Consider the following 27,149-nt stretch of genomic DNA (forward strand, 5'->3'; position numbering starts at 1 on the left):
AGTCCTTGAAGCAAAAACGGGAAAGGTCTACATATATTTGGACGACATCTATGGCAAAAATCAGTTTGGCCAGAGAGAAGAGAACGGCTACGAGTGTTCGCAAAAAAAGTGACAGTCATGGTGAGGTCATTCTGATGACTTCAAAGCAGGGCGATCGGGAGAGTAAAGTCTAGCGGCTAGCATTTCCCAAATTCCAAATGCTTAAGGCAAACAGACGAGACAGCTTCGCATTTCTCTCAAGGTAAAATACATCATATATGGGAGTTTAAAAAACAATTTAAAAAGCGCGAAGGTTTTCACTTTCAGATTTCCGTGAGCCTAACCGTGTAAAACCTCATTTTGTTCCCTAAGAAATCTCGCGATATTTTCGTGGTCCTCTGTGGCGGGAACAAAACGGAAGCCAAGGCGCACTATGCGGCACGTCATCTGGCGGAAGTGAGGTCATATGCCAGAAGCCTTGGAGAAGGAGAAGCGCGTTCACGCGTTTTGCTTGTAGTGGAGTGTGGAACGTTTAGGCAACGTGATCTGGTTCTTCGCGGGAAGGTGGGCGCCCTGGTGCTTGGCTAGCCGCGGCGTTGCCGGCCTTTGGGGGCCGCAGATTTGGTCTTTTTTCACTGATATAAGAGCTCGGCGGCGGGCCGCGCAGCGCCCTGACCCGTCCTCACCATGTTGGTGCTGTTTGAAACGTCCGTCGGCTACGCCATCTTTAAGGTAGGTGGGAGATTGAGCCGTTGGAGGGGGAAGGCAGGTGTTGGGCAGGAGAGGAGACGGAAAGACGTAAGGAGAGGACGACGGTGCTCAGGATCGCGTGGGTGCCTTTTCTGTCCCCCTGCTCCGAAAGGAAGGGGGAGGCTTTGGGCCTGGGAGGCGCATGTTTCGGTGAACACGTGGCCGCGCCGTTTGGGGCGCTGGGTTCAGTAAGAGGATTTGGCCCAGTTAGAGAGGTGGACAGGAGCCGTATTCGAATTTTACAGGTTATGATAAGGAGTATGGGTTTTGTTCTGAGAGTTTTGAGGAATGATTGGAAGGTTTTAACAGAGGAATGACCTCATCTAACTTTGTCTTTTAATGCAGTTGTTTTGCTCTGTGCAGAATAGAGATGGGGTGCAAGAACGGAAGAAGGATATTTTTGCATTAATCTAGACGAGATGAAGTTGCTTGGGTTAAGGCTGGCATGAAGGGAAAGAAATATCAGGAGAAAATTAGAAGGTAGAACTGACGGGATTGGCTGGTTGAAGAATGCGAGGTTTGGGTTTAAGTAAGTGGGTTTGTGGTGGTAGGGAAGGGAAGAGAAGGTTTAGGGATTTGGGGGCTGGGAATGGGGAGGATACTACAGAATTGCAGTTTGGGCTGTGTGAAGCTTTCGATGTCTGTTAGACGTGGAAATACAGTGGTCATTTCAAATTTGAAGCCCAGGGGGGAAATCTGAGCTGGATATAACCAACCTGAGTTTTGGTTTTTTTAATAGGGAAAGTTTGAAACTAAATTCAAGTTCATCAGCAAGGAAATAATTGAGCAATGGGACATTCGTGTAATAGGGTGCTGTTGAGATGTTAGGAAGCATGAGGTAGATTGAGTTCTATCTACGTGTCGGACTCTTGCGTTCAACGAATATAGCAACGAAAAACAAATTTTTCATATGTACTGACAAGTCAAAAAATGCTAGGTAAACTATATATAGTGTGATTCTAGTTATAAATCAAAAACCTGTGTGGTACGGGTGCAGAGAGTCTGGAAGGGTACATCCCAAAATGTTTATTTGGGAAAGTTTTTCATTTTATTTTCTAAGTTTCTCTTTGACATTTGGAAATATACTTCTATTTGCATGTTATATTAAATACTTGTTATTTTTAAGAGAACCAATGAGATAATTAAAAACCGAAAGCTGATTTTGCTGCTTTTTCCTCTCATTAGAGTTGTCTGAGATTGTAGTATTAGCAATTTTAAGGGACTAAAAGGCTTTGGAGCCCGGGAACGGGTCTATTAGACTTTCCCCAGCTTTTTGCAGTCTTTTCTAAATTATTATTATTATTATTATTTTAATATTTATTTATTTATTTGGTTGCAGCGGGTCTTAGTTACAGCAGGCACGCTCCTTAGTTGTGGCTCTCAGGCTCCTTAGTTGTGGCATGTGAACTCTTGGTTGCGGAATGCATGTGGGATCCAGTTCCCTGACCAGGGATTGGACCCCGGCCCCCTGCATTGGGAGTGCAGAGCCTTAACCACTCCGCCACCAGGAAGGTCCCTCTAAATTCTTAGAGTTCTGCACATGCCCCCAAATTCTCTTAGCCAGAGTAGTCTGTCATATGTTGAATCAGCGTCTGTGGATGAATTTCATCCAAATTGATGTTATGTGTACTGTCCTGACCTGGATACTAAGGGGGGAGGGGTAACTTTGCACTGTCCAGTGGTTGCTTCTAACAGTGGGGAGGAGTTGGTTTAGCAATGGTATGGTTTCTAGACCTGGGGCATAAAGTTTAAAGTCATATGATTTGTTGATTTGTTGATTTCTACTAATAAAGAGTATTCTCCATAAAAATAAGTCTTGAGTATTCTGTTGCAGTTTTTAATGTTGTTTATCTGCAAGTTACTGTTCAACATTGTTAAAAATTGTGGTTTATGTTTTATGTAACTTAATATTAGAGAAATAACTAAAGGCTCAAATATATTGAAATATTGCTTCATTTATAAGTATTTGGAGTTAGTAGCTGTTATTGATTCTTTCTGAATAAAATAGGCATACAGAGTACTCCGGAATTAGTGCTGGTTGCACAATTTTGTGAAAATTACTAAAAAGTAAATTGTACACCTTAGAGGGGTGAATATCATGGTACGTGAAATATCTGTGTGTGTGGAGATATGCAATACAAGGTTATTAGCTCCCTTTCCCATAATCTTTCACAATGCTGGGGTATAAAATTACCATGGTTGCATAAAATCCATGCTTGAATGAGAATGCTTTAAGAAAGTTTTTCAAACTTTTATTTAATCTCATTTCACAGTAAGGGATACATTTTATATCATGACCCAGTATATTCATATCCATATATACACAGTGATTCAAAGAGCATTTAAAACTTTCCAAAAAATGTTGCTTGTTAATAAAGTTACATATAAATGCAGAGACAATACCTAAAAGAACTATTATTATTATTATTATAAGACTAGACATTCTTGAGTCTTACTCATCCCAGACCTTTTGTAGCTGTGCTTCCCAGTATGGTAGCCACTAGCCACATACAGCTATTTAGCACTTGAAATGTAGCTAGTAAAGCTGTGGAGATGAATTTTAATTTTTATTCATTTAAATTCTTAGTAGTCACATTGTACAATGCTGCTGTGTAGCATAGTGTTGTGTGTTCCTTTATTTCTCAAGGGCTCGAGGAAGAGCTTTTTATGTGACTACCAAAGTTCCTATATAACATGATTACTAAGCAATATGCTTTTCCAGCTTTGTTGGGTATAACTTACATACTATATAACTCACTTTTTGTAAATGTAAATAGGCACATATAGTACTTATTATAGTAAAACTAGCAAACAATATAACAGCAGTGCTAAAGATTTTAGTGGTGACAATAGCTAAATTATTCATTCCATCTTAATCCAAAATGATAAAACTTAAAATGGATTTTGCATATTAATGTTTCAGATTTCCTTGTCTGAAAATGAATGATTAAAAATTTGAGATGTATAACAGAAAATGAAGCAATTATTTCTAATTCTGTTTTTGTTCAGACTTTATTAGTAATGTTCTTTTCAGTATGTTGTGCACGAATGGGAACATAAAGTAGCCAAGGTTTTGTTTGCCATAACAAAGTCCTTGGAGACCTTTCAGTGGTCATGAATTAACATGATTTCATTACATTTCCTTTGTTGCTTTAACTTGAAATAATATCTCTTTAATATGCCAATTTTGTTATCCAAATGTTATCTTCAAATATACTTGCTTTTCAACTAGAAAAAAATGTGAATTTTACTCATGAGTCATATCCCCTATTTGGTACATATCCTGTCAACAATCATTGAACTTTAGGTATGGTTAACCACATACTGAGTAAACTACTTCTAAAAATCACTACTATTCTGTGAATTTCCTTTAACAAAAAAATAACTTTGAATTAAAGTTTCAGTGCATTCATGAGATTTGATGGAATGTCTTTGTATTCTAAAGTTTTCATGACATACAAAATAGAACTGTTAGTGGTTTGTAATTTTTTAATACAAAACCGTGTGCTTTGCAATTGTTTACTGCTTCATTACTCTGATACCTGGTTTTCCAGTTCTGTAAATATGTTTGATTCAGCTGTGTGTGGGATTAAATTTAAACAACACAAAAAATCCTTAAAGTCATCTTGCCACTCTCGTCTGACAGAAAATAAAGGTGTTGTGCAATGTCGTATTTCTTCATGTTTCATCATGGAAATATGTACTAAGCTATAACTGGGTAATAAGTCTTACTCTGTAAATATTCTGTGGTACTGTGGATTTGGTGAAATGTGGCTTGTCGGTAAAGAATAATTTTTAGTTGATCAGCAGCCTTTTTCCATAAGATATGTATAATATCTATAATACTGTATTTCATCACCATTATTTTACACTGCTAGTAAACTGACCTGCCATCAATTGTAAGACATCCCAATTTCAAGAATGTTAAATATGGGGGGAAATGCATTTTAGGATTGATCCTACCCTAGCTTATACTTGGGCAGCTGACTTATCACACAGTATTGGTGAGGGTGTAGGAAAATAAGAACTTTTATTCACTCTTGATTTAAGTGAAAGTAATAGAAGCTTTTGAAGGCATTTTGATAGTACATCTGTCAACATGCGTTTCTTATATGATCATTTAACTCCACTTCCAATAATTTGTCCTAAGAAATACAACATGTATACATACAAAACTATGTATATTGATCAATAAGGGCATAAACTATGGTATATTCATACAATGCAATTCTTGTTAAAACCTAGAATTATGTCCACAACATGTTAAGTGTTAACTGTATAGCACGATTCCTAAAAGTACGCATTAATAAAATGCAGCATAGACAGTCAAAAAGTCTTGAAGAATATATACCTAAATGTTAATGGCTGTGTTTCATAGATAAAAGTACCCCTTTTTTTCCTTTGCATGTTAAAATTTCTTACATAAGGATGTGTGTTAGAACTAATGGTATCTTTTTTTTTTTAATTTTTTAATTTATTATTTATTTATTATTTTTATTTTTGGCTGTGTTGGGTCTTCGTTTCTGTGTGAGGGCTTTCTCCAGTTGCAGCGAGCGGGGGCCACTCTTCATAGCGGTGCGCGGGCCTCTCACTGTCGCGGCCTCTCATGTTGCGGAGCACAGGCTCCAGACGCTCAGGCTCAGTAGTTGTGGCTCACGGGCCCAGTTGCTCCGCGGCATGTGGGATCTTCTCAGACCAGGGCTCGAACCCGTGTCCCCTGCATTGGCAGGCAGATTCTCAACCACTGCGCCACCAGGGAAGCCCTAATGGTATCTTAGTTTTAGAGAAATCCATAATACTTGTCAGGATGTTCATAGCAATAAATAACAGTTTTTTTAAAAATAAATTTATTTATTTTTGGCTACATGGGGTCTTCGTTGCTGTGCACAGGCTTTCTCTAGTTGCGGCGAGCGGGAGCTACTCTTCGTTGCGGTGCGCGGGCTTCTCATTGCAGTGGCTTCTCGTTGCGTAGCACGGGCTCTAGGCACGTGGGCTTCAGTAGTTGTGGCTTGTGGGCTTTAGAGCACAGGCTCAGTAGTTGTGGTGCATGGGCTTAGTTGCTCTGTGGCATGTGGGATCTTCCCGGACCAGGGCTTGAACCCGTGTCCCCGGCATTGGCAGGCGGATTCTTAACCGCTGTGCCACCAGGAAAGTCCCTAAAGAACAAATTTTATTCCGTAGAAAGTAGGCAAATAAATTCTTTTGATCTGGGAATATGACAGGCTTTGTGAAGGAGTTAGGGAGCTCCTTAAAAATATAAAGTTTTAAACAAATACCCAGCTAGATCTAAATTCCATCCAGTTACTCATTGGGCTACTTGATTTATTAGTTTGACCAAAAATTTATGCTGGGTAAGAAAACTTGTTATTTCAGAGAGAAATATAGCTCCCACCATCCTCATTTTGCATGTACAATTGTACTTGAAGAGTATAGCTATATACCTAAGCTGTGCGATTTAAATAAAATTATTTTAAATCTTTATTTACAGGTTTTGAATGAAAAGAAACTTCAAGAGGTTGATAGTTTGTGGAAAGAATTTGAAACTCCAGAGAAAGCAAATAAAATGTAAGTCATCTTGAAACTAAGAACTTAGCAGTTAACATTTAGAGGTTTTTGTTTTGTGTGTTTGTGCCCCCCCTTCATGTAATATATCCATAACTTTTTGTTTTGAACTCTATTTCAGGAATAATATTGGTATGAGCCCAATTATTAGATTCCTTATTTGGAGCATAGGCCATCTCAACTAATTTGTATTAATTGCAGATGAGGTTGGACAGCACCCAAAAAACCACTATTTTTGTAAGATATTTGAAAGCATAAATTGATTGTGAATTAAGTATAAATTTCTGTTTAAAGTAGTAACTGTCAAAAGCATGGGCTGCTAATTGATTTAACTTATTATTTCTCTAAGTTAGTGATATTCAGGTGTTTTTGAACTTAATTCATAGTTTATTTATTCTTTATGACTAGTATTTCCTAACTCCCTCTGGCGTAGTAAAATAACTAGCTAGTAAATACTGGAAAGGCATACCTTTGTTCCCCAAGGTCTCTGGACAGGAAAATAGAATATAACCTTGATGCCCATTCTAAGAAAGGAGTGGTGGGAGAGAGAGCTGGCTTTTCCTCAAGGTAGAGTCAAGAAGGCTATTTCACCATCTGTGAATCACCCTGTGAAATATCCCATTTGGTGAGTGTGGTCCTAGGAGGGAACCGACTGATCTTTTGATTATGTCCTTGGATGCCAAAGGGCATTTCATAATTCATCTGCTAGTGCTAATAAAAACTCACTAGAATAGAAGGAAACTACTCAAGCTTGCTAAAGAGTGCTGAACCCAAAGAGATGTCATACTAAATAGAGAAACATGGTATACTGGAAAACCATGCTTCAGAGTAATTTGTATAACGTGATTGCATTTTGCAGGTGTTGTTGTACACCTATATATGCATTTATGCAAATATACAGAGATATAAACAAATGCCACTTCAGATGAGTGGAAATGGGGTTAGGTGGAATAAGGTGAAATAATTGCTTTTTTCTTACCTCTTTTTATTGTTAAGTGTGCATTTAAGGTACCACCAGGGTGTTCCCCGATGAGGTGAGAAAACCTTGCTTAAGATAACATTATTTTAGACACAGTGGAAGACTAATTTTCCTTTTTAAAGGGCTATATGCTTTAGTTGCCTGAGTTAACTTGATTCACTGTTGTCGATGATGTATCCTTTTTGGACCTGAATTTACGTGATCTAACTCAAATATTCGTCACTACCACTGAGACAACAATGGATTAACTGTATGTATTTGTTTTGATGTAAAATAATGTTGTCCTGCACATAAGTGAGTAGGGAGGAAGGGGGTAAAGTAAGGGTAACAGGAATTAGATCTAACAATTAGTTATTTTTTAATGGAACCTGTACTCGATGCACAAATCAATGTCATGAGATTTCTGACGTAAGAGGGACCCTTACACCTTTTCTTAAGCCACTTCTGTGCTGTATAGTAAAAGGCATTTGTGTCTAACTTTAAGCAGCAGAGGTTATGTTGAAGCTTCAACATCTTTCCTGTGGTTTAGATGTGGTAGCAAACCTCTTTTCTGTTGTTCCAAGTTTCCTTCAAAACCTACAACCTCTATAATAGTTCAGACATTACTAGCCTAACATTTAGAGAAATTGGTCATTTTATTGGTCATTTTAGAAGAATATCTAACTTTACACCAATACCCAATGGTAGGAAAGTTTTTTATTGGTGTATGCTTTGGAAACAGTCCAACACCTCTTCTCCTAAATATGTGGCTTTTGCACAATCACTGTGCCCCCATAACATTTTTTTTTTTCCCTTAATTCTAGAGTAAAGCTGAAACATTTTGAGAAATTTCAGGATACAGCAGAGGCATTGGCAGGTAAAGTCAAAGACTAGCTTTTTTTTGTTTTTTAGATATTGGTGATTTGTCATCCTCATTAAAAGATTGTTTGCTTCAGTTGCCTAAGTTAACCCTATTCAATGTTGTCAATGATGCATTCTTTTTGGAACTGAATTTAAGTGATCTAACTCAAATTCGTCACTACCACTGAGACAACATTGAGTTAGCTTTTTTCACTATAGGGCTGGTTTTTCCCCTACATGTGATGAGAGGTGAGAAGTGGTTAAGTTGATCTCCCTGTGGAAACCAACAGCATAATGCATAAAGCACAATTCAGTAAAAGCTGTTCTACAAGGGATCAAGGTAATGTGGTCAAGTACACTGCTCTCTGATCATTTTAATCCAAGGGTAAAGTTGAGAATAGCCAGGATTTAGAGTTGGAATAATAATAAAGCAGCTCTCCAGGTATATACATTTTTAGTTTTAAAAAGCACAGTATTATTAAAAGATTTAAGAAAACTAATAGAGGGGTGTGTGTGTGGTGTTTTTTTTGTTTTGTTTAATATACAAACTACAGAAATGCATAAGAGTTTACCTGAAAGGGGCATGATTTTTTTATGATTTAGAAGAATGGATGACTGTTATATCCTTCAGCTAGTCCTAGGGATGAGACAACAGACATGAGTAGGGTTTACTAACTAGGCTTGGCTTCAGTAGGCACTTGGTCTCATAATGTTCTTTTAATGCTAGGGAAAACAAGATCAGATATAAAACTCTAACATGAATTTTCCGTTGCTTAAATTCTGTATCTCAGATCAGCCAACTACTTAGTGGTATAATTTGAAAATGAAGGACCATAACGAAGAGTATGGCTTAAAATTAAGCCATAAAATTCATTTGACTGAACCAAGTAATTTTGTTCACCAGCCACAGGAGAAGGGTGTAGTTCTCTTATATAGTGAAAATTAAGAGTCTTATTAAATATGTTGGAATATTAATGGGCCACCCCAACCTTGGCAGAGGGGTGAGCTGAAGGAGGAGCCAACGAGGCCAATTTTCAAATTTTTAAAAATAGTTCTCGGGCTGCATACATCCAGTAATTAAAGTCTTATGGAGCCATAAAGCGTAAATATGGTAATTTTTGCCTGGAAAATTTTTAAAAGATAGTTCTGTTCATCACAGCTTTAAAAATAAATATGGGTAGAATTTTGGTAATATCCCAGGCAAGATTGTGTTAGCTATTCTCCACCTCTGGGGAGCATTATTCATATAGATTGATTTGAGTAGCTCCTCTTGGAGTTGTAAAGTGCTGCAGCTCTGATCTCAAGTGGCCCTTTTTTGGGGGGCAGGTATTCCTTAAAATAATGTAAGATAAATGGAGAAAATAGCATGCTGGGTAAGAACTTAAAGTCAACCCCACACACTCTCAATCTAAATTCCATTAGGGCGGAGACTGTTGTTCACCATCAGATCCCTAGCACAAAAATATTTTTGGGTAAATGAATGAAGGGAGTGAGCTCTGTCAGGAATCTCGTCATAGAAATCTACAATGCCTTTTCCCATCAGTTTTCACCAGAAAGTTGAACATCATCTTATTATTATTAAAAGAACAGAGTCCTTCTTGGGAATTAACTTCCCTCTCCCAGTTATAAGGCAGTTTTGACATGACAGAACTAGGACTAAGTGGTTGTAGATGTCAGGGAATACATTTAAAACCTGTAGCCTAAGAATGAGTCCAGAGTGTGTCAACTTATAGTGGTCTCAGCAGCTAAAATGTGCCATTTGCATAGCAAGGTTTATTTTTACTCTTGGTTAGACTTGTAAGTTTCACATCTTACAAACAGCCACAGCAAAGTTTGGAGCCAGCCTAAATTTGGATGAAGGGGGAAGACTGCTGAGGGATGCTGAATAGTGGCTAATAGAGAAGAGGAAAGATTCAGCTTCCCGTTATCCCTGTCACCATCTCTGTATACCATCTTTTTAAAATACATATAACGAAGAGTGACTAACAGGGAAGTTAAATGTTTGTGAACGTTAGAGTGGATCTAGAGTAGAAATTTTTTTACTTTTAAGAAATCTTAAAGGAGAACACTAGGTTAAAGTGTGAGAGTAAATGATAGGAAAGATTGAGAGCTAGAAGCAGGACATGAATAAAATCTTTTAATTAGAAAAGATTAAACACTTGTAAGGAAAGTACAATTATTAGAGAAATGTATATTAGAAAGGAGTCAATGTTTTACAATATGTAAATTGTTAGAACTCAACAAAAGTAGTTTGAATCTTAGCTTCTTAGAGTGTAGAGACCTCTGTAAGATCTGTGTGGTTTTTGTCCTCACCTTTCATCTTCCAGATAGCAGATGAAATGCACTTGAAATTCAAATGATTGGGAATTTGAATTCCCAAGGAGGAAAGAGCAAGTACCTGGCTGATTAAGCACAAACTGCTGCCTGACCTTAGAAATTGTGACAGACTTCCTGCCAGGCATACTTTAAGTTCAGCCAAAACCCAGACAACTAGAAGAGGTATTAGTATTAATTAGTCCATGTGGGTCTAAAGGATCTAAGTATAGGTCTAAAGAAGGGTGAGAGTTATAAAGTAGCACATTTAGAGCTTGCCAAAAATGAAAACAGCCTCCAACTCAAATTGGCTGCCTTCAGTAGTAAGTTCTCAATCACTGGAGGTTTATAAGTAGAGGCCTGTTGACACATCTGGATCAAGGATTAGCAAAAGTAAGACCTCCACTTGGACATACTCAAACTGTGGCAGAACCTTCAAAATGCATACACTCCTTCTTACCAGTCTTGACAGGTTTTTTATGGTATTTCACAATCAGGCCAGTCGGTCTGTAGTGACATAGGAGGGTGAATCAATTTATCATTCCAAAACAGTTTGTTTCTAACAACTTTACGATTCTGAGTTCAGAAGGATTGTGTGACATAGAGAAAGGAATGCTGGATCTGGTTTAACTCCTGGTTCTGGAGTGGAAATGAGGGTGGGAAGATCATATGAGATTGTGAAATGTGTAACGTTTATCATTTCACTTCAGAAGTAATATTAAATTCAGCTCTTCTGAAAAGAAGTGGGGTTCTTTTTTTCTTTATTTATAAAATTTAAATAAAATCTTAAGCTCTTACAGTTAAAATTTTGAGTTAACTCTTGTTTTTCTTCCTAAAAAAGCATTCACAGCTCTGATGGAGGGCAAAATCAATAAGCAGCTGAAGAAAGTTCTGAAGAAAATAGTTAAAGAAGCCCATGAACCCCTGGCTGTAGCTGATGCTAAACTAGGAGGCGTCATAAAGGTAGAGTTATAATTTTCTTTTATGCCTGCTGATCAGAGCTCACCATACAGCATAAAGACTACAAAGCCTAGCCTTTGCAATGAGTTGTTTATCGTAAGTTCTCAGATTTGAATACTTGATCTTTTTCCCCTACACTACATAATAATTGGTTTCCAATATGATTATCAAAACTAAGGTTATATAAGTGATGCCCCAAATGATAACACTTTATGTATATCCTGGCATATTTTTGTTTAGTGACATTTTTTTCCCTTTCAACATAAATCACATTTCTTTTTTATTGTATGTGTTTATTAGAAAACTTTAGTAGGGAGTAGAATTGCTAAGGTTAAACATAAAGTGAGAATGGAAAGAAAGGCTGGATATGTAGGCTCCCAAACATGCAAGGCAGAAAATTTTAGAGGCCAGTTGCGATACTTTGTATGTATGTATGTATTTATTTTTGGCTGCATTGGGTCTTTGTTGCTGCGAGTGGGGGCTACTCTTCGTTGCAGTGCATGGGCTTCTCGTTGCGGTGGCTTCTCTTGTTGAGGAACATGGGCTCTAGGCACGTGGGCTTTAGTAATTGGAGCACGCAGGCTCAGTAGTTGCGGTGCACGGGCTTAGTTGCTCTGTGGCATGTGGGATCTTCCCGGACCAGGGCTCGAACCCGTGTCCCCTGCTTTGGCAGGCAGATTCTTAACCACTGCGCCACCGGGGAAATCCCAGTTGCGATACTTCGATTTTCAGTAGTTACAGTAGGTATCACAGTGCAAGTTCATGAACATACCTCTCATTCTTTTTCTTTTTTCTTTTTCTTTTTTTTTTTTTAATTGAAGTGTAGTTGATTTACAGTCCTCTCATTCTTGAAGTAAGGATCAATTCTAGGTGTTTGGAGGTAGGAAAGTGCTGAAGAGATTAGAGGGGTTTTTTTGAGGTAGGATTGTGAATTAAGTAAGTTCATTTGGATAGATTATTTCTAATACCATCAGGTAATGAAGTTTTCAATGATAACAATTTCTATCTTCATCCTTTGAAGTGCCCACAAGTCTTAGTTTATATTTTTCTGTTAACAACGTTAAATTTTAGCATAATAAACATACAGAAAGGTACATGGGACAGCAAATTGCTGGCTGGTGGGATTATGAATATCTTTAATTTTTTCTTCTCAGTTTCTCCATTTGAAAAACTTAAACACTCGTCTCTTGTATGCATACTAAATATTTGTTTCTTTAAAATGTGATGCAACATACACAATTTTGCATGCCTGTCACTTGCATGTGATGCAATAGAACTCTAAATTTGTATGGAGTTAGCAAATACACTGCAAAGTGAAAGAAATGAAGGCATCCAGAACAGATTCATCCTGTTTGCCTGGGGTGTGTAAAAACTTTTAAATTTTATAAAGATTTATGTATATGTGTACACATATACATTAACATTAGTATAGATTTGGAAGTACTTCAGGGATCCTAACAGTAGGGAAAGGGCCTAAGGCCCAGAACTTGTGCTTTTCATTCAGTTCCCTTCTCTTATAGTACTATTGATTAAAATCTTCTGTGTGTATTACCTTTATAATTTTTATAAGAGGCTAAATAATGTAAGGTAGTAAAAGATCCCTCAAACCAACAAAAAGAACAAAACTACTAGGTTAAATTGTATTTATCTATTTATGGCTTTGATTCATGTGGACAGGCTGCCTTCCCGGAAGCTTATACCAATTTTGACCTCTACCAATAGTATAGATTCAAGTGTTCTTCCCACAAACATGAGAAACTGCTTTTATGAAACTAAGAAATGTATATATTTAAATCAATGCTATTTTAGTATTTAAATAATTTTAGGAAACGTTTAGTTCTTTATTTGATACAAATGTTATTGTTCTTATAGGAAAAGCTGAATCTCAGTTGTATCCATAGTCCTCTTGTTAATGAACTTATGAGAGGAATCCGTTCACAGATGGATGGATTAATCCCTGGGGTAGAACCACGTGAAATGGCAGCCATGTGTCTTGGGTTGGCACACAGGTGAGATTTACTGGAAAATAGTCTTATTATTTTTATTTAATAAACAGTTATATAGCACAGTTCAAGGTATGTTACAAATACTATCTTAATCCTCAAGAATCTTATGAGGAAGGTAGTAATAGTATCCTCATTTAACAAATGAGGAAATTGATGGCCAAAGTCAGTACAGCTGGTAAGTGATGAAGCCATAATTTGAACCCAGGCAGTTTGGCTCCATTGTCTGGGCTCTAAACCTGATGATAGGCATTCTCTACCTCTCTAGTATTAGATGCCACAATTCTTGGGCTTTCTTTTCTCTTTTACAACTCCTAAATCATTTGCTACCATTCCATCTACTTGCCATCTCCCTGAATTTTCTCATCTGCTCATGATCTCCTCTTCTGCTTTGTGTGTGTGGCTTGATTTATTGAGTTTTTTCTTGAGTTTTTATGAGGCAAAGAAAAACATTAACCTGTCATGTTTAACCAGAGGTCCATTAGACCAGGAATTTCTGCCATACTGTGATATATATAATCCTGAAAAGCTTGGCATTCTTTGAAATTGCACTGCAATAATAGGGTTTGTGAAATAAAAATAGGATTAATGGTAAACCACTCAAAACCTAAGTAACTTTGTAACCTTAACAAAATTAACAGTTAAAAAGACATGTTAGGGACTTCCCTGGTGGTCCAGTGGTAAAGAATCCGTCCTGCAATGCAGGGGACTCGGGTTTGATCTGTGGTCAGGGAACTAAGATCCCACATGCCACAGGGCAACTAAGCCCAGTGTGCCGCAACTAAGACCCGGCGCAGCCAAAAAATAAAGGACATGTTAAATTTATATTACAGAAATACTACAGTAAACAAAGGTCTGGACCTTTGAACAAATAAAATATGAGCATATATTAATGAAAGGGTTAAAGCTGAGTTACAGAAACGAGCAAAATGCACAAAAGTCAGGAAAAACTTTGTAATAAACTTTTCTAAGAGAGAACAAATAGCTAAACTGAGTTAGGGTCCAAATTTAAGATTAATTGGCATTGTGCACAGCAGTAGTTCTCAATCACAGGCAATCAGATACCCCTCAGAAGACATTTGGCAATTGGGGTTGAGGCCAGGGATGTTGCTACACATCTGACAGTGCACAGAATAGACCCCACAACAAAGAATAATCAGGCCCACAGTGTTAATAGTGCCAAGATTAAGAAACCCTTATTACAATATTGTTCCTACATGGCTTTCTTCTTTTCAGATGTTACAGTGCTGTACTTTTTTTTTTCCAGTGGCATAAAGCATTAAATATGCTGCAAAAATCATATGTGAACCAGTATGGTTTGAGCTACACAGCATTATCCTGTTTATCATTCATAAATTAATTCATGTTTCAGAAATGTAGGTATAGCAGGACAGATGTACTGTTTTCTTTTTAAATGTGTATTTTTAGATCTTAAATATTGTATTCTTATTTAGCTGATGTTTCCCATGCAGGAAAAAGGTAAACAGTGTAACTCTAGGACAGGGATTCTGGTAAAAGTTTTTTTAAGATGTTAATTAAATGCTTTTCCTAAATGCTTTTTTTTAGTGATTTATATTTTTCCCCCTTCTCCCCAGCTTATCCCGATACAGATTGAAATTTAGTGCTGATAAAGTGGATACAATGATTGTTCAGGCAATTTGTAAGTATAGTACATGTGAGGACTAATCTGTTTGTCTCTTCCTTGTGGTTTTTTCCTAGTATTAAAATTGTATCTTTTATAATTGTTGAGGAAGAAAAGGGAGATCAGCTAGAACTTTTAGTAAGTAAATAAATTGAAAAATGCAGAATAGAAGAAAGGAAAAACTAACTATAATTTTACTAGTTGGATAATATGGATTACACTATTAATGTAAACTGATTTCTCTTTTTCCATGAAAAATGATAAAACCATAAGTGGGATCTGTGTTGTGTTTTATTTTGCTTTTTTCACTTGTAGTTGTATATAATAGGTCATTCTCCCATGTCATTGGGTGATATTTGGACATCAAAGTCTTAATGATTTCCAATTTTAAAAATCCCTTTAAACAGCGATTGTATTTGTAGGTGTATATACCCAAAGAACTGAAAGCAAGTACTCAGATACTTATGCAGCTATATTCATAGTAGCATTATTCACAGTAGCCAAAAGGTGGAAACAACCCAAATACCCATTAACAGATGAATGGATAAACAAAATGTGGTATATACATACAATGGAATATTATTCGTCCTTAAGGAGTTCTAATACATGCTACAACATAGATGAATTTTAAACATTATGCTAGGTGAAGTAAGCCACAGGCAAGAAGACAAATATTGTGTGATTCCACTTATGAGGTACTTAGAATAGGCAAATTCATAGAGACAGAGAGTAGAAGAGATTACCAGGGGCTGGGGAGGTGGGGACGAGGAGTTATTATTTCATGGGTACAGAGTTTCAGTTTGGGTTGATGGAAGAGTTCTGTAAATGGATACTGGTGGTGGTTGCACAGCATTCTGAATGAATTTGAGTCACTGAAATGTACACTTGACAATGGTTAAAATTGTAAATTTATATTTCATCACAAGTTTTTTAAAAATCCTTTTAAGTTCCTATTTTCTTTTTCATTTTAATCTACTGCAGCCCTGTTAGATGACTTAGATAAAGAACTAAACAACTACATTATGCGGTGTAGAGAATGGTATGGCTGGCATTTCCCTGAATTAGGAAAAATTATTTCGGATAATTTGACATACTGCAAGTGTTTACAGAAAGTTGGTAAGTAACTTGATCCTTTAAGGCATTGAAAATAGCGATTTACTTTTATTTATTTATTTCACTGTAACTCATTTAAAACATGAGTTACAGTGGGTTTTTTTCTTTTTCTTAAACTTCCAGGAGATTTTTATGTCTTGCAGGTTTGGGGAGTGTAGCCATGTTAATATCTGTTAGAATTCAGGAACAAAATTAGCTTTGATTTCAATGGCCTATGCAGCAGAGAACATGGTTCTCTAATTTGGTTTTTCTTTAAAAAAAAAAAAATTTTATTTATTTATTTACTTTTGGCTGTGTTGGGTCCTTGTTGCTGCGCACAGGCTTTCTTTTAGTTGCGCTGAGTGGGGGCTACTCTGTTGCGGTGTGCGGGCTTCTCATTTCGGTGGCTTCTCTTGTTGCGAGCACGGGCTCTAGGCACATGGGCTTCAGTAGTTGTGGCACTCAGGCTCAGTAGTTGTGGCTTGCAGGCTCTAGAGTGCAGGCTCAGTAGTTGTGGCACACAGGCTTAGTTGCACCAAGGCATGTGGGATCTTCCCGGACCAGGGCTCGAACCTGTGTCCCCTGCATTGGCTGGCAGACTCCTAACCACTGCGCCACCAGGGAGCCCCTAATTTGGTTTTTCTGGAAATGGCTTTTTATGGTTAATGTGTCTCAGTGAAATTACCATTAATAAGGACAACTGTGGACTGGGGGTATCCTGAAATATATTAATAATAATTAATATTAAAAATAGTATTGCTATCTATACTGTTAGTGTTAAATTGTGTACTATTATTACAGTAATATTAGTAGAAGAATGTGAGGATTGTTAATAAATATGAGTTACTTGGCTCATATTATATTATCATATTACTACCCCTAAGAATTCATGGCCCTAGCTTCAGTATAACCTTAGCTACAAATTGTCTATCACAGTATTGTAAGTCCTGTTTCATGGTGTATTTTGGTTTTTTTGTTATCTATATTTTTTTGGAGGGAAGTGGTGGGGAGAGAAGTCAAGCCTTTATATGAGGAAAGTTACTAGGTCAAACTTGTTCGCTTTTTGTTTTGTTTAGGCATCCTTTTCATTGGCTTATCTCTACTGTTTTTTTGACTGTTTGGTGGATTTTATATAATTTGTTGAAGAGTGATTCTCCCTCATCCTCTGCAAACATTCCATAGGCGATAGGAAGAATTATGCCTCGGCCACACTTTCTGAATTACTGCCAGAAGAGGTTGAAGCAGAAGTGAAAGCAGCTGCAGAGATATCTATGGGAACAGAGGTTTCAGAAGAAGATATTTGCAACATTCTGCATCTCTGCACTCAGGTAAACTATACACATAGAGAAACTAGTTGTGGTGGTACCAGCTCTGTAATTTCTGATGGCAATGATGATTTTTAAATGTATTGTTCACCTGATAAATAAATATGAGGGTGTTCAGTCACTACCTCATCTGATGCCATCTTGATTTATACTTAGAGGGGGAGATATATACTAAAATGAAGGTAAAAGAGTACTGTCTAATTTATTTATATTGTTAGCATTATCTGAATAATAAATCCATTAAAAAGGCAGAGAAATATAGCTTCAATTATTTAATTCTAACTTTTATGTTTGTAGCCGGTATTTTTTCTCCCTCTCATTTGAAGATAGCTATACGAGAATCACAGAAATGTGATGACAGAAATGTCTATCTAGCCCTTGGAGTTTTTTAAAATAACAGTAATATTGATTAACATTATTTTTAGGCAGTGTATTAGCTTGTTTCCATACATTATCTAGTAAGATCTTCACAACAGCCCTTTTATAGGAAACTGAGGTAAGAAATGGTTAATTTTCCAAGGATTGTACAACTGCTCTATGATAATTTGGGACTCCGATGTTTTAGACATGTGAATTTTATACAATTTTTACTCTTGTCATTTATGACTTATGCATTTTGTTCCCTACACTAGGTGATTGAAATCTCCGAATATAGAACCCAGCTCTATGAATATCTGCAAAATAGAATGATGGCCATTGCACCCAACGTTACAGTCATGGTTGGTGAATTAGTTGGAGCACGGCTTATTGCTCATGCAGGTGATGATTTTAATGTAATTTGTAAACATGGGTATTGAGAGTTGAGTTGTTTTCTAGGTAGGATTTTTTTTTTCTTTTATCTTTAAACTACACTTATTAAAGTAATTCTAGGTAATAAATAGAAGTAAATGGTATATTTGTGAGGACTAAGGCCCAGGTGTTCAATGATGATTTTTATTTGTATGCCTGATTTCCTTTCGGATAATGAAGGCATCTTTAGTCACTGCCTCTTCTGAGGCACTTGTGGTCCCTTGTCAAAAGTTTGTTATGGTTAATTAGAACAATCAGATGAATGCAGGAGGATGAAATCAGTTAGTATAGGCTTGCCTCGTTTTATTGCATTTCACAAATACTGCTTTTTTAAAAAATTCAAAGTTTGTGGCAGCCCTGTGTAGAGCAAGTCCATCGGCATCATTTTTCCAACACCATTTGCTCACTTCATGTCTGTGTGCCACATATTAGTAATTCCCACAATAATTCAAACTTTTCCATTCTTAAATTTGTTCACGTTGATCTTTGGTCAGTGATCTTTGATGTTACTACTACAACTTCCTGAAGGCGAGTGTATGTTGAATTTTAAACATGTATCTAGTGGTTGAGCAACTGCATTAATATTGATGTTTTCTGGGGAAATCCTTGGGAGTCCAGTCGTTAGGACGCCACACTTCCACTGCTGGGGGCCCGGGTTCAATCCCTGGTCGGGGGACTAAGATCCCACAAGCCGCGTGGCCAGGCCAAAAAAAAAGAGAAAGATTTTTTTTTTTAATTGATGTTTTCTGACAGAAAATCAGTGCAGCACATCTAACAAAGCATCAACTTTAATACCTAATTATTGTGCTTATATCTCCTCATCCATATCTTTTTTTTTTTTTTTTTTTTTGGCTGCGTTGGGTCTTCGTTGCTGCCCACAGGCTTTCTCTAGTTGCAGCGAGCGGGGCTACTCTGTTGCGGTGCGTGGGCTTCTCATTGCGGTGGCTTCTGTTGCGGAGCACAGGCTTTAGGCGTGCGGGCTTCAGTAGTTGTGGTGCACGGGCTTTGTTGCTCCGCGGCATGTGGGATCTTCCCGGACCAGGGCTCGAACCCGTGTCCCCTGCCTTGGCAGGTGGATTGTTAACCACTGTGCCACGAGGGAAGTCCTCCTCATCCATATCTTAAACGAGGGGTAAATAAAGTGTAAGAAGTTTATCACATAGATCTACTGAGATGTCCTAATACTAAATTTTCACTTTATTTATCTGTATGTTTTTTCATATCTATAGTAGTAGGATATCTGATGTCTAAAATAAATCTCAGGAAAATAGGGGCTAGATTGGGTGGTGTCTGTGAATACATGTGTTTTTATCTCTCCCATGGTATGCTAATGAAACGTGAAATAGTAATACCATCTCTTCGGGCAAATAAGTAAAATTGAACAAGTAACCTTCAATTTGTCATAGACATTCATCACAGACCTCTGCTTGTGGTGTTAATGGATGAGTCACAAATGCTGAGGTATCAGGAATTTGGGGTAATTTCAGACTGTAGAATCCTGTATTATATCAGATTTTTATTTACTCTGGTGGCTATAGTATTAAGACTATAGGTCTTTTTAATACATGGAACTTTCAGATACTTGCAAGTACATTCCTGGTAACTACTTCTTTTCTTTTGAAGGTTCTCTTTTGAATTTGGCCAAACATGCAGCTTCTACAGTTCAGATTCTTGGAGCAGAAAAGGCACTCTTCAGAGCCCTCAAGTCTAGACGAGATACCCCTAAGTATGGTCTCATTTATCATGCTTCACTTGTCGGCCAGACAAGTCCCAAACACAAAGGAAAGGTCAGTTACAGTTTTCCTGGAGTAGGCCTTTTTTTCCTCCAAACCATTTTCCTCCTACTGTTTCTTTTTCATCAAATAGAGAATGGTGAATTCTTTAAATAAACACTTACGTACACTGAAAGAAAAGGTTAGAAGAAAGTGTTATTGCTTGCTGTTACTATTTTTCTAGACTCCACCCATTGGTGGGGACAGGGATGGCACATCAGAAGTTTTCTGTGTGGCAGGAAACCAATGTAACATCAATATTTATGACCTATAAAAAATAATAGCACATACACTGTGCTAACACTTGATAGGACTTTAGTGAATCCTCTTAATAGCCCTATGAGTTGTAGGTGTCTATTTTACAGAGGAGGAAACTGAGGCTTAAAGTACTTTCAAGCTTTTTACAGGATACATAGTTTAACAGGAATTGAAATGTTATAAAATTCAGAGCAGAGTGATGAGAGAGATAAAGGTTTCAGTAAAATAAAATGTTAGTTAGCTTGTGAGGGCTGGGGGCTATACTTAATCTGGATGATCTCATGGTGTAGGACTAATGTCACATAGTAGAAACTAAAGGAAGGTGGAAGAATGGTTTGAGCTAGTTATAGACATAAGTTCCTACAATATCTTTTCATCCAACAAAATAATGGTGGTTGTGTATATAACCAGTTAGCCATCATACTGTGGCAAAGATTCAAATAGAAGATAAGTGGCTTGAGTTGTATGGTTTACAATACTTTTGTAATTCCTGATTTTTAAAAAATCCTAGAGTGAATTGTAGAGTCAATGATTCATCTGTAGTGTTCTCATGAATGAATTATTGAGAGAATTTTTTACATCTCATCTTGGAGTATGGTTTGAATGCCTCTGACTTCAAGTTCTCTATTAGATTTCTCGGATGCTGGCAGCCAAAACTGTTTTGGCCATCCGGTATGATGCTTTTGGTGAAGATTCCAGTTCTGCGATGGGAGTTGAGAACAGAGCCAAATTAGAGGCCAGGTTGAGAACCTTGGAAGATAGAGGGGTAAGAATCACATCCTGCATATTGCAGAAGTGTTACCTGTCAAAAGTTAATAAACCACGGGTAGTTTATGTACTTTTTCATTTCATTTGCTAACCAGTTTTACTTTTATGATACATTTTAGTATGTCTAATATGTTGTTTTTGTGCCTGCTGTTAACAGTTTACCTAATATATACTAAGAATTGACATACTAGCATATATATTATAAAGAGATTATGCCTTAGAAAACTATTAATAATTTTTCTTTTCTTAGATACGGAAAATAAGTGGAACAGGAAAGGCATTAGCAAAAGCAGAAAAATATGAACATAAAAGGTGAGTGAGTACATTTGGGAGAGCATGAATGAACAATTTTTGCTTATTTAAATGTTAATTGTTGACAGTTTTTTTGTTGTTGTTTAAAACAACTAAGTATCCCCCTAATTTATTTCTTTGCCATTTACAGTTTTCCATATTCACGTCTAGTTTTTAATCATATACACATTTTTACGTTGTTGCAATAAGTACACATAATATATTTGTTTTGGCCTTTTTCCTTAATATTTAATTTACTCATTTCCAGATATTGATAATAAATATTTTTCATTCATAGTTCCTATATAGTATAACATTTATCAAAACCAAAGTCCATTCAGAGCTAAGCCACAGGGAAACCTGTTTTTTTAAAAAAAGAGTCAAAAGACAAAGGAAAAGTCTAAAAGTGGCTAAGAGGCATGATAAGTATTCAGACCTCACTATGAAATTACAAAAGATATTTGTGGGGAGGGGTGTTTTTGTTACTATTTGAGATAATGTTCAATACTGATGAGGTTGCGATGATAGAAATAGAATGTGGAAAACAGATTGACAGTATGTGTCAAGAGCCTTAAAAACATTTCTAGTCATTAATCCATAAACTGCTTTTAAGACTTCTTACAATCCTTTAGTAAAATCTTATAAGTGGGCAGGGAAAGCAATATAGTAACATCTCATTATAAATATGTATTTAGATACATGTTTTAGTATACACATTTCATAAAAATTATTTTCCTTTATTCTGGAAAGAAAACAAATGTATTCAGTTATGGGCATTAATTAACATTTACTTTTATATTGTGAATTTTCTAAGATCTCTACAATGACCATGTATTTTGTAATTTTTAAAGCCTAATTTGTTGTGTTTAGTTGAAAAAAATGTGGATCTTTGTTTTTGGGCTTTGTTTTTGTTTTTCTTTCTCTTTTTTTTTACAGAAAGTCAAAAGTTTAATAACACATATATCTGGGAGAGACCCAGGAGAACCTAGTCACTACTTTGTTTCTTAAATTATAAATGTTTTTAACCTATAAAAGTTAACAACCGTGAGCCTGCAAGATAGCTTAATAGAATATTCCTTAGCTTGTTTTGAACAATTTTTTAATGTTCCCATGCCATTAAGCTTATGACTTTAAACACATGTGCTTAAAGCACCAATTATGAGGTTTAGTTCACATTTTTGGCACGCAGTACTTTAATTTTTCTTTCTACTTTGTTAGAACAAAAGCAAACATTTGGGTTTCAAGGAATCTTTATCCATATATATCCCTTCTTGTTCCTCTGCCGCTTGGAATCTTGTGATGGAGTATTCTGTATTAAATTTGATTTAGGGTTTTTGTTTTGTTTTTCATTGAATTGCCCAGTGTTCTAAAACTCGAATTGGTTCAGTTTTTACTTTCTAGTGTAATCATTTGGTATAAAGAGATTTCCTCCATTTTTTCCCCTATGCTGATTGACTATTTTTCTATACTATAGTCACTACATTGATTACTAAATCAATTCACTTAGCTCACCACTTCTCTTGAAGTGTGAAGTGTGACCTACTGTTGACACCTCTTTACCTTTTGGAGACTTTTTCATAAACTGCCCTAAAGCCACTAAAATGAAACAGCATTGTATGCTTGTGTAAGTATTATCTAATGACGTTTCCTTTTAAATCTCTTTAGAATTATTTGATTACTGATATTTGTAGGGATTTTCTAAAATTCTATGGCTCTTTCAGTGAAGTGAAGACTTACGATCCTTCTGGTGACTCCACACTGCCAACCTGTTCTAAAAAACGCAAGATTGAACAGGTAGACAAAGAGGATGAAGTGGTTGAAAAGAAGGCCAAAAAAGCCAAGGTTAAAATTAAAGGTTAGTTTGAATTTTTTTTTAATGTCATTTATACTCTTATTCCTTAAGACGTACAGACTTCATAAATCTTGGGAAAGTACATACCATTGAACTTTATTGTGAAACCATCCATATTGAAAGTTAATGGTGTTTTAATAAACCATCATGTTCTCTGGGTGTAGTTAGGATATTGTTAAATTTATCATGTTTCATAGAAGAATGTGAGAAGTGCCTCTGAATATGTAGGATTATACTAAGTGTACTAAAACTTCAGTTTCTACCATGTGAACTATTTTGAGAATCAGCTTAAAATAGAAGAAAAAAGGTATGTGGTTTCTAAATTGGTTGCTGAAATATTTCTGTTATAGTAGAGCATAGAACTGATGCAGCACTACTTTTCATCATTGTTTCTGTTACATGGAAAGGACTGGAGTAATAACTGGATGGCCTGCCAACAGAGTGATAATATTTAATAGGTGCTCACCAGTGAACTAGGCTCTCTTGCAAAGTTGATAAGCTCCCCCATTTATTAGCTGCACCTGTGTTGAGTGCCTACCAGCTGGTCTAGCAAGAAAGGCATTAAAGCAATGACTGATATAATTTTGGGTTTCTAAATAGCTTAGTGGTCAAAAGTACTATCAGCAAATGTGGACTCCTGCTCTAGGTGAAGAAAACATAAGTTATTTATTTAAGTGTTTCTATTTCCTTACTGAACAATAAGGAGATCCCTAAACCCATCAGTAACATTTGAAACACCCAACTCCAGATTTGTATCTTTACTCATATATTCATTAAGCTTTTCACACTTAACATTCCTGGACCCTTACCACTCCCAGTCTGTGGCTCCATAATATTCTCCATCTTATAAATGGCAATTCTAGTTGCTTTGGCCTTTAACACTGACTCTTTTTATAACCCAAGTCTATTCTGGCAACAAATCCTCTTAATTCTACTTTTTTAAAAAAAAAGAAAAAAATTTATTTGGTTGCCCCAGGTCTTAGCTGCGGCAGGTGGGCTCCTTAGTTGTGGCATGCGAACTCTTAGTTGTGGCACACATGTGGAATCTAGTTCCCCAACCAGGGATCAAACCCAAGCCCCCCTGCATTGGGAGCGCAGAGTCTTAACAACTGTGCCACCAGGGAAGTCCCTTAATTCTACTTTGAAAGTGTATCTAGAACTGAACCACTTATACCCATCTCTGCTGTTCTTAATGTAGTAGCTACAGTGGCACCCCCATTAGCTCTCTGATCTAATTCTACTCCTTGCTCACTCTGCTCCAGCCACACTGGATTCCTTGCTATTCCATGAACCTGCCAACACCCCTTCTCTCCTAAAATAACCTTAGCATTTGCTCTTCTCTTTACCTGAATATTTTCCCTCAATATAGGTGCATGATTCACTCCCTTCCCTCTTTTATTTTATTTTATTTCTTTTTAATTCCTTGGCCACATGGCATGTGGGATCCTAGTTCCTCGACCAGGGTTCGAACCCACGCCCCCTGTGGTGGAAGCGTGGAGTCTTAACCACTGGACCGCCAGGGAAGTCTCCTCCCTTCCCTCTTTTAGGTATCTGCCTGACTATCCTGTCTAAAATGTCCACATGTATTGCCCTCCTCAGTGTTCCTCTTCTTTATCCTTAGGACTGTTTACTATGTAAAATATTTTATAGCATATCTTTTTTTCTTTTTTTGATCTCTCCATTCTCCTACTAAAGTAAAAGATTCATAAAAGCAGGAATTTTTTGTCTGTGTTGTACCTTGCTGTATCTCTAGTTGTCTAGAACAAGCCCTGGCGTATAGTAGGTACTAAGTAAGTATTTGATCAATGAATTTCTAATGATAGCAACCCATTATTAAGTCCTCATTCTAATGTGCCAAGCATTCATGCTAAGCATCTTGCATAAATTTTCATGTGTTAAATCGTTAAATCCTAGAAATTGTCCAGTGAGATAGACATTACTAAATTTTATAAGGATGAGGAAGTTGAGTTTATAAAGGTTATTAAATGACTTACTCAGGGTTTCAACGGTTTGGATAAACCCGAGTCTCCTAACTCCAAACTCTTATTAATCATTTCTAGTATAATTGACTAGTCTCCCCAAAAAAGTGGGTTTGGTAATCAGATGATTTGTTTTAATCCTGATCTCTCTATATAGCTACATGATCATGAGAAATTTACTTCTCTGAGCTTTATATCATTTGTAAAGTTAGTAGTAGTACACTAGGTAGATATTTGAAGGACCTTTGCAATTATAAAATTATGTAATAAACATTGGATAGTTGGCCCGAATGACAGGAAAAAACTAAGACTCTCAAAGGGGTTTTGAGGGAGAGAAGTCTGATACAATGTTAATTGTAGTATCTTTACACTTAACCTTATTCAGTTGAAGAAGAGGAGGAAGTAGTAGAAGTAGAAGAAGATGTAGTAGAAGTGGTGGAAGAACAGGAGACATCTGTGAAGAAAAAGAAGAAAAAGGACAAAAAGAAACACATTAAAGAAGAACCGCTTTCTGAAGAAGAACCATGCACCAGCACAGCAATTGCTGTATGTTTGTTTTTAATTACCAATACTTTATTGACATGGGCAGGGTTTCTATATTTTATTCTACTCTGTATATTACAAATGAACAGGTAGTTTTTTAAAAATGGTTTCATTGATGAGGAAGTAAAACAACATTGTTGTGTTTATATTATAAAGGGCCATTTCCTAAACCTAGAACCTTCTTGCAAAATGGGTTTTGTTTAAGGGTGGAAGAGAATATCATTTGGTACAGATGATAAAGGTGGTTTTATATTTTTAGATTTTAGTCTTTGCTCCAAACTTGTTTTCCAGGGAAATAGAATAGACCTACTTTGCTTTTTATGAGGAAAAGTTATTTTTAATCACTCATACATTTACAGGTCTTTCAAAAGCATTCTTGTTGGTTATTTTCAGAGTCCAGAGAAAAAGAAGAAAAAGAAAAAAAAAAGAGTTAATGAGGACTAATGGAAGGAACCATTCTTTCAAAGATTTCTTAATTGAATCACCTGGATACATCATGCTTAAGATTCAGTCAGAAATACACCAGAGATGCTCTCTAAAATAATGGGAGGTTGGATGAAACAAAATGATTAATCATCAATAGCATTTCATACCTATTTGTGTCTCAACATCACATCAGCTCTGTTAATTTTATTATATCATCATTTCTTAGAATATTTGTTATACAAATAAAAATATTTTCTTTGTATTTTAAGGCAGTTCTGTGGTTTCTCTGTTTTACGTAGAGAATTTTTGGCCATTTCTGTATGTTATTTAGCATTTGATGATTAGTATTTTGATAATTATACCTGAAAAGTGAGAGTTGTGAACCATTAATTTGAAACGTAGCCTTCTGGAAGGTAGCAATTAGATGGACCAATTTAAGAATCCCACTCTAATATAGTTTCTCTTGCCTTTTTGGACTGTCTTTCATTTTTCTCCTGTCTTTAAGTAAAGCTGTCTTTTGTGTTCAAGGTTTTAAAATTAGGTGAGCAAAACTTTTCGGTGTCTCTTCAGGAAGAAAAAAATTGTTCCTAACTTAATTTGTTTGCATTTCTGAAAGGTGCAAGAAAATCATTATTAATCTAGACACTGATTTATTTTTAAAGTAATCTAAAGTGACTTTAAAAAGGATAATACAAGATTATTTATAGTAAAGAATGGGGGGGGGTTATAAAGGGAAAACAAGATGAGCAAAAATAAAATGTCAGTAGTAGTGAGGTGTAAACCAGGACATAGAACACCAAAGAGAAATCTTTGTTTCTAAAAGATGGTGTATAATAAATGAATGGCAGCCATATAGTCATGACAGCTACAAGTTTCATGGACTTTTATGTCTTGCATCTTTGGGTATGCCACAGGCATGGTACTAAAAAACCCAATTTAACAAAAGCATTCAGCAGTGGAGGAGCTATAATAACTGTAAGCTTTTGAGTTCCACCTCTGCTTTTCGTGTAACCTTGGGCAAGTCAA

At 36.4% G+C, this 27,149-nt stretch overlaps 1 protein-coding gene and 4 non-coding genes across 7 annotated transcripts; all 5 read left to right on the forward strand.

Moving 5' to 3' along the window:
- Positions 1-461: 461 nt before the first annotated feature.
- On the forward strand, positions 462-26,348 carry NOP58 (NOP58 ribonucleoprotein). Of its 3 annotated transcripts, XM_059928491.1 has the most exons (15): positions 462-711; positions 6,218-6,294; positions 8,074-8,126; positions 11,265-11,386; positions 13,256-13,392; positions 14,982-15,046; positions 16,010-16,144; positions 17,303-17,448; positions 18,078-18,204; positions 19,858-20,021; positions 20,896-21,030; positions 21,283-21,344; positions 23,045-23,178; positions 25,540-25,700; positions 26,091-26,348. In XM_059928491.1, exons 1-15 carry the CDS (start codon positions 667-669, stop codon positions 26,139-26,141), a joined length of 1,614 nt encoding a protein of 537 aa, XP_059784474.1. In that variant the 5' UTR covers positions 462-666; the 3' UTR covers positions 26,142-26,348. The 3 variants fall into 3 exon arrangements, with proteins under 3 accessions (XP_059784474.1, XP_059784475.1, XP_059784476.1); XM_059928492.1 differs by lacking the exons at positions 462-711; positions 6,218-6,294 and adding an exon at positions 8,330-8,450; XM_059928493.1 differs by lacking the exons at positions 462-711; positions 6,218-6,294; positions 8,074-8,126 and adding an exon at positions 10,411-10,609.
- On the forward strand, positions 7,426-7,514 carry LOC132369402 (small nucleolar RNA SNORD70). Its single transcript, XR_009504381.1, has one exon. It is a non-coding gene; the product is annotated as a small nucleolar RNA SNORD70 (small nucleolar RNA).
- On the forward strand, positions 8,224-8,310 carry LOC132369401 (small nucleolar RNA SNORD70). Its single transcript, XR_009504380.1, has one exon. It is a non-coding gene; the product is annotated as a small nucleolar RNA SNORD70 (small nucleolar RNA).
- Positions 17,502-17,587, forward strand: LOC132369411 (small nucleolar RNA SNORD11B). The gene has a single exon (XR_009504388.1). It is a non-coding gene; the product is annotated as a small nucleolar RNA SNORD11B (small nucleolar RNA).
- LOC132369410 (small nucleolar RNA SNORD11) lies at positions 18,362-18,445 on the forward strand. Its single transcript, XR_009504387.1, has one exon. It is a non-coding gene; the product is annotated as a small nucleolar RNA SNORD11 (small nucleolar RNA).
- Positions 26,349-27,149: the final 801 nt, after the last annotated feature.

This window comes from Balaenoptera ricei, chromosome 7 (assembly GCF_028023285.1).
Source record: "Balaenoptera ricei isolate mBalRic1 chromosome 7, mBalRic1.hap2, whole genome shotgun sequence".
Taxonomy (NCBI): Eukaryota; Metazoa; Chordata; class Mammalia; order Artiodactyla; family Balaenopteridae; genus Balaenoptera; species Balaenoptera ricei.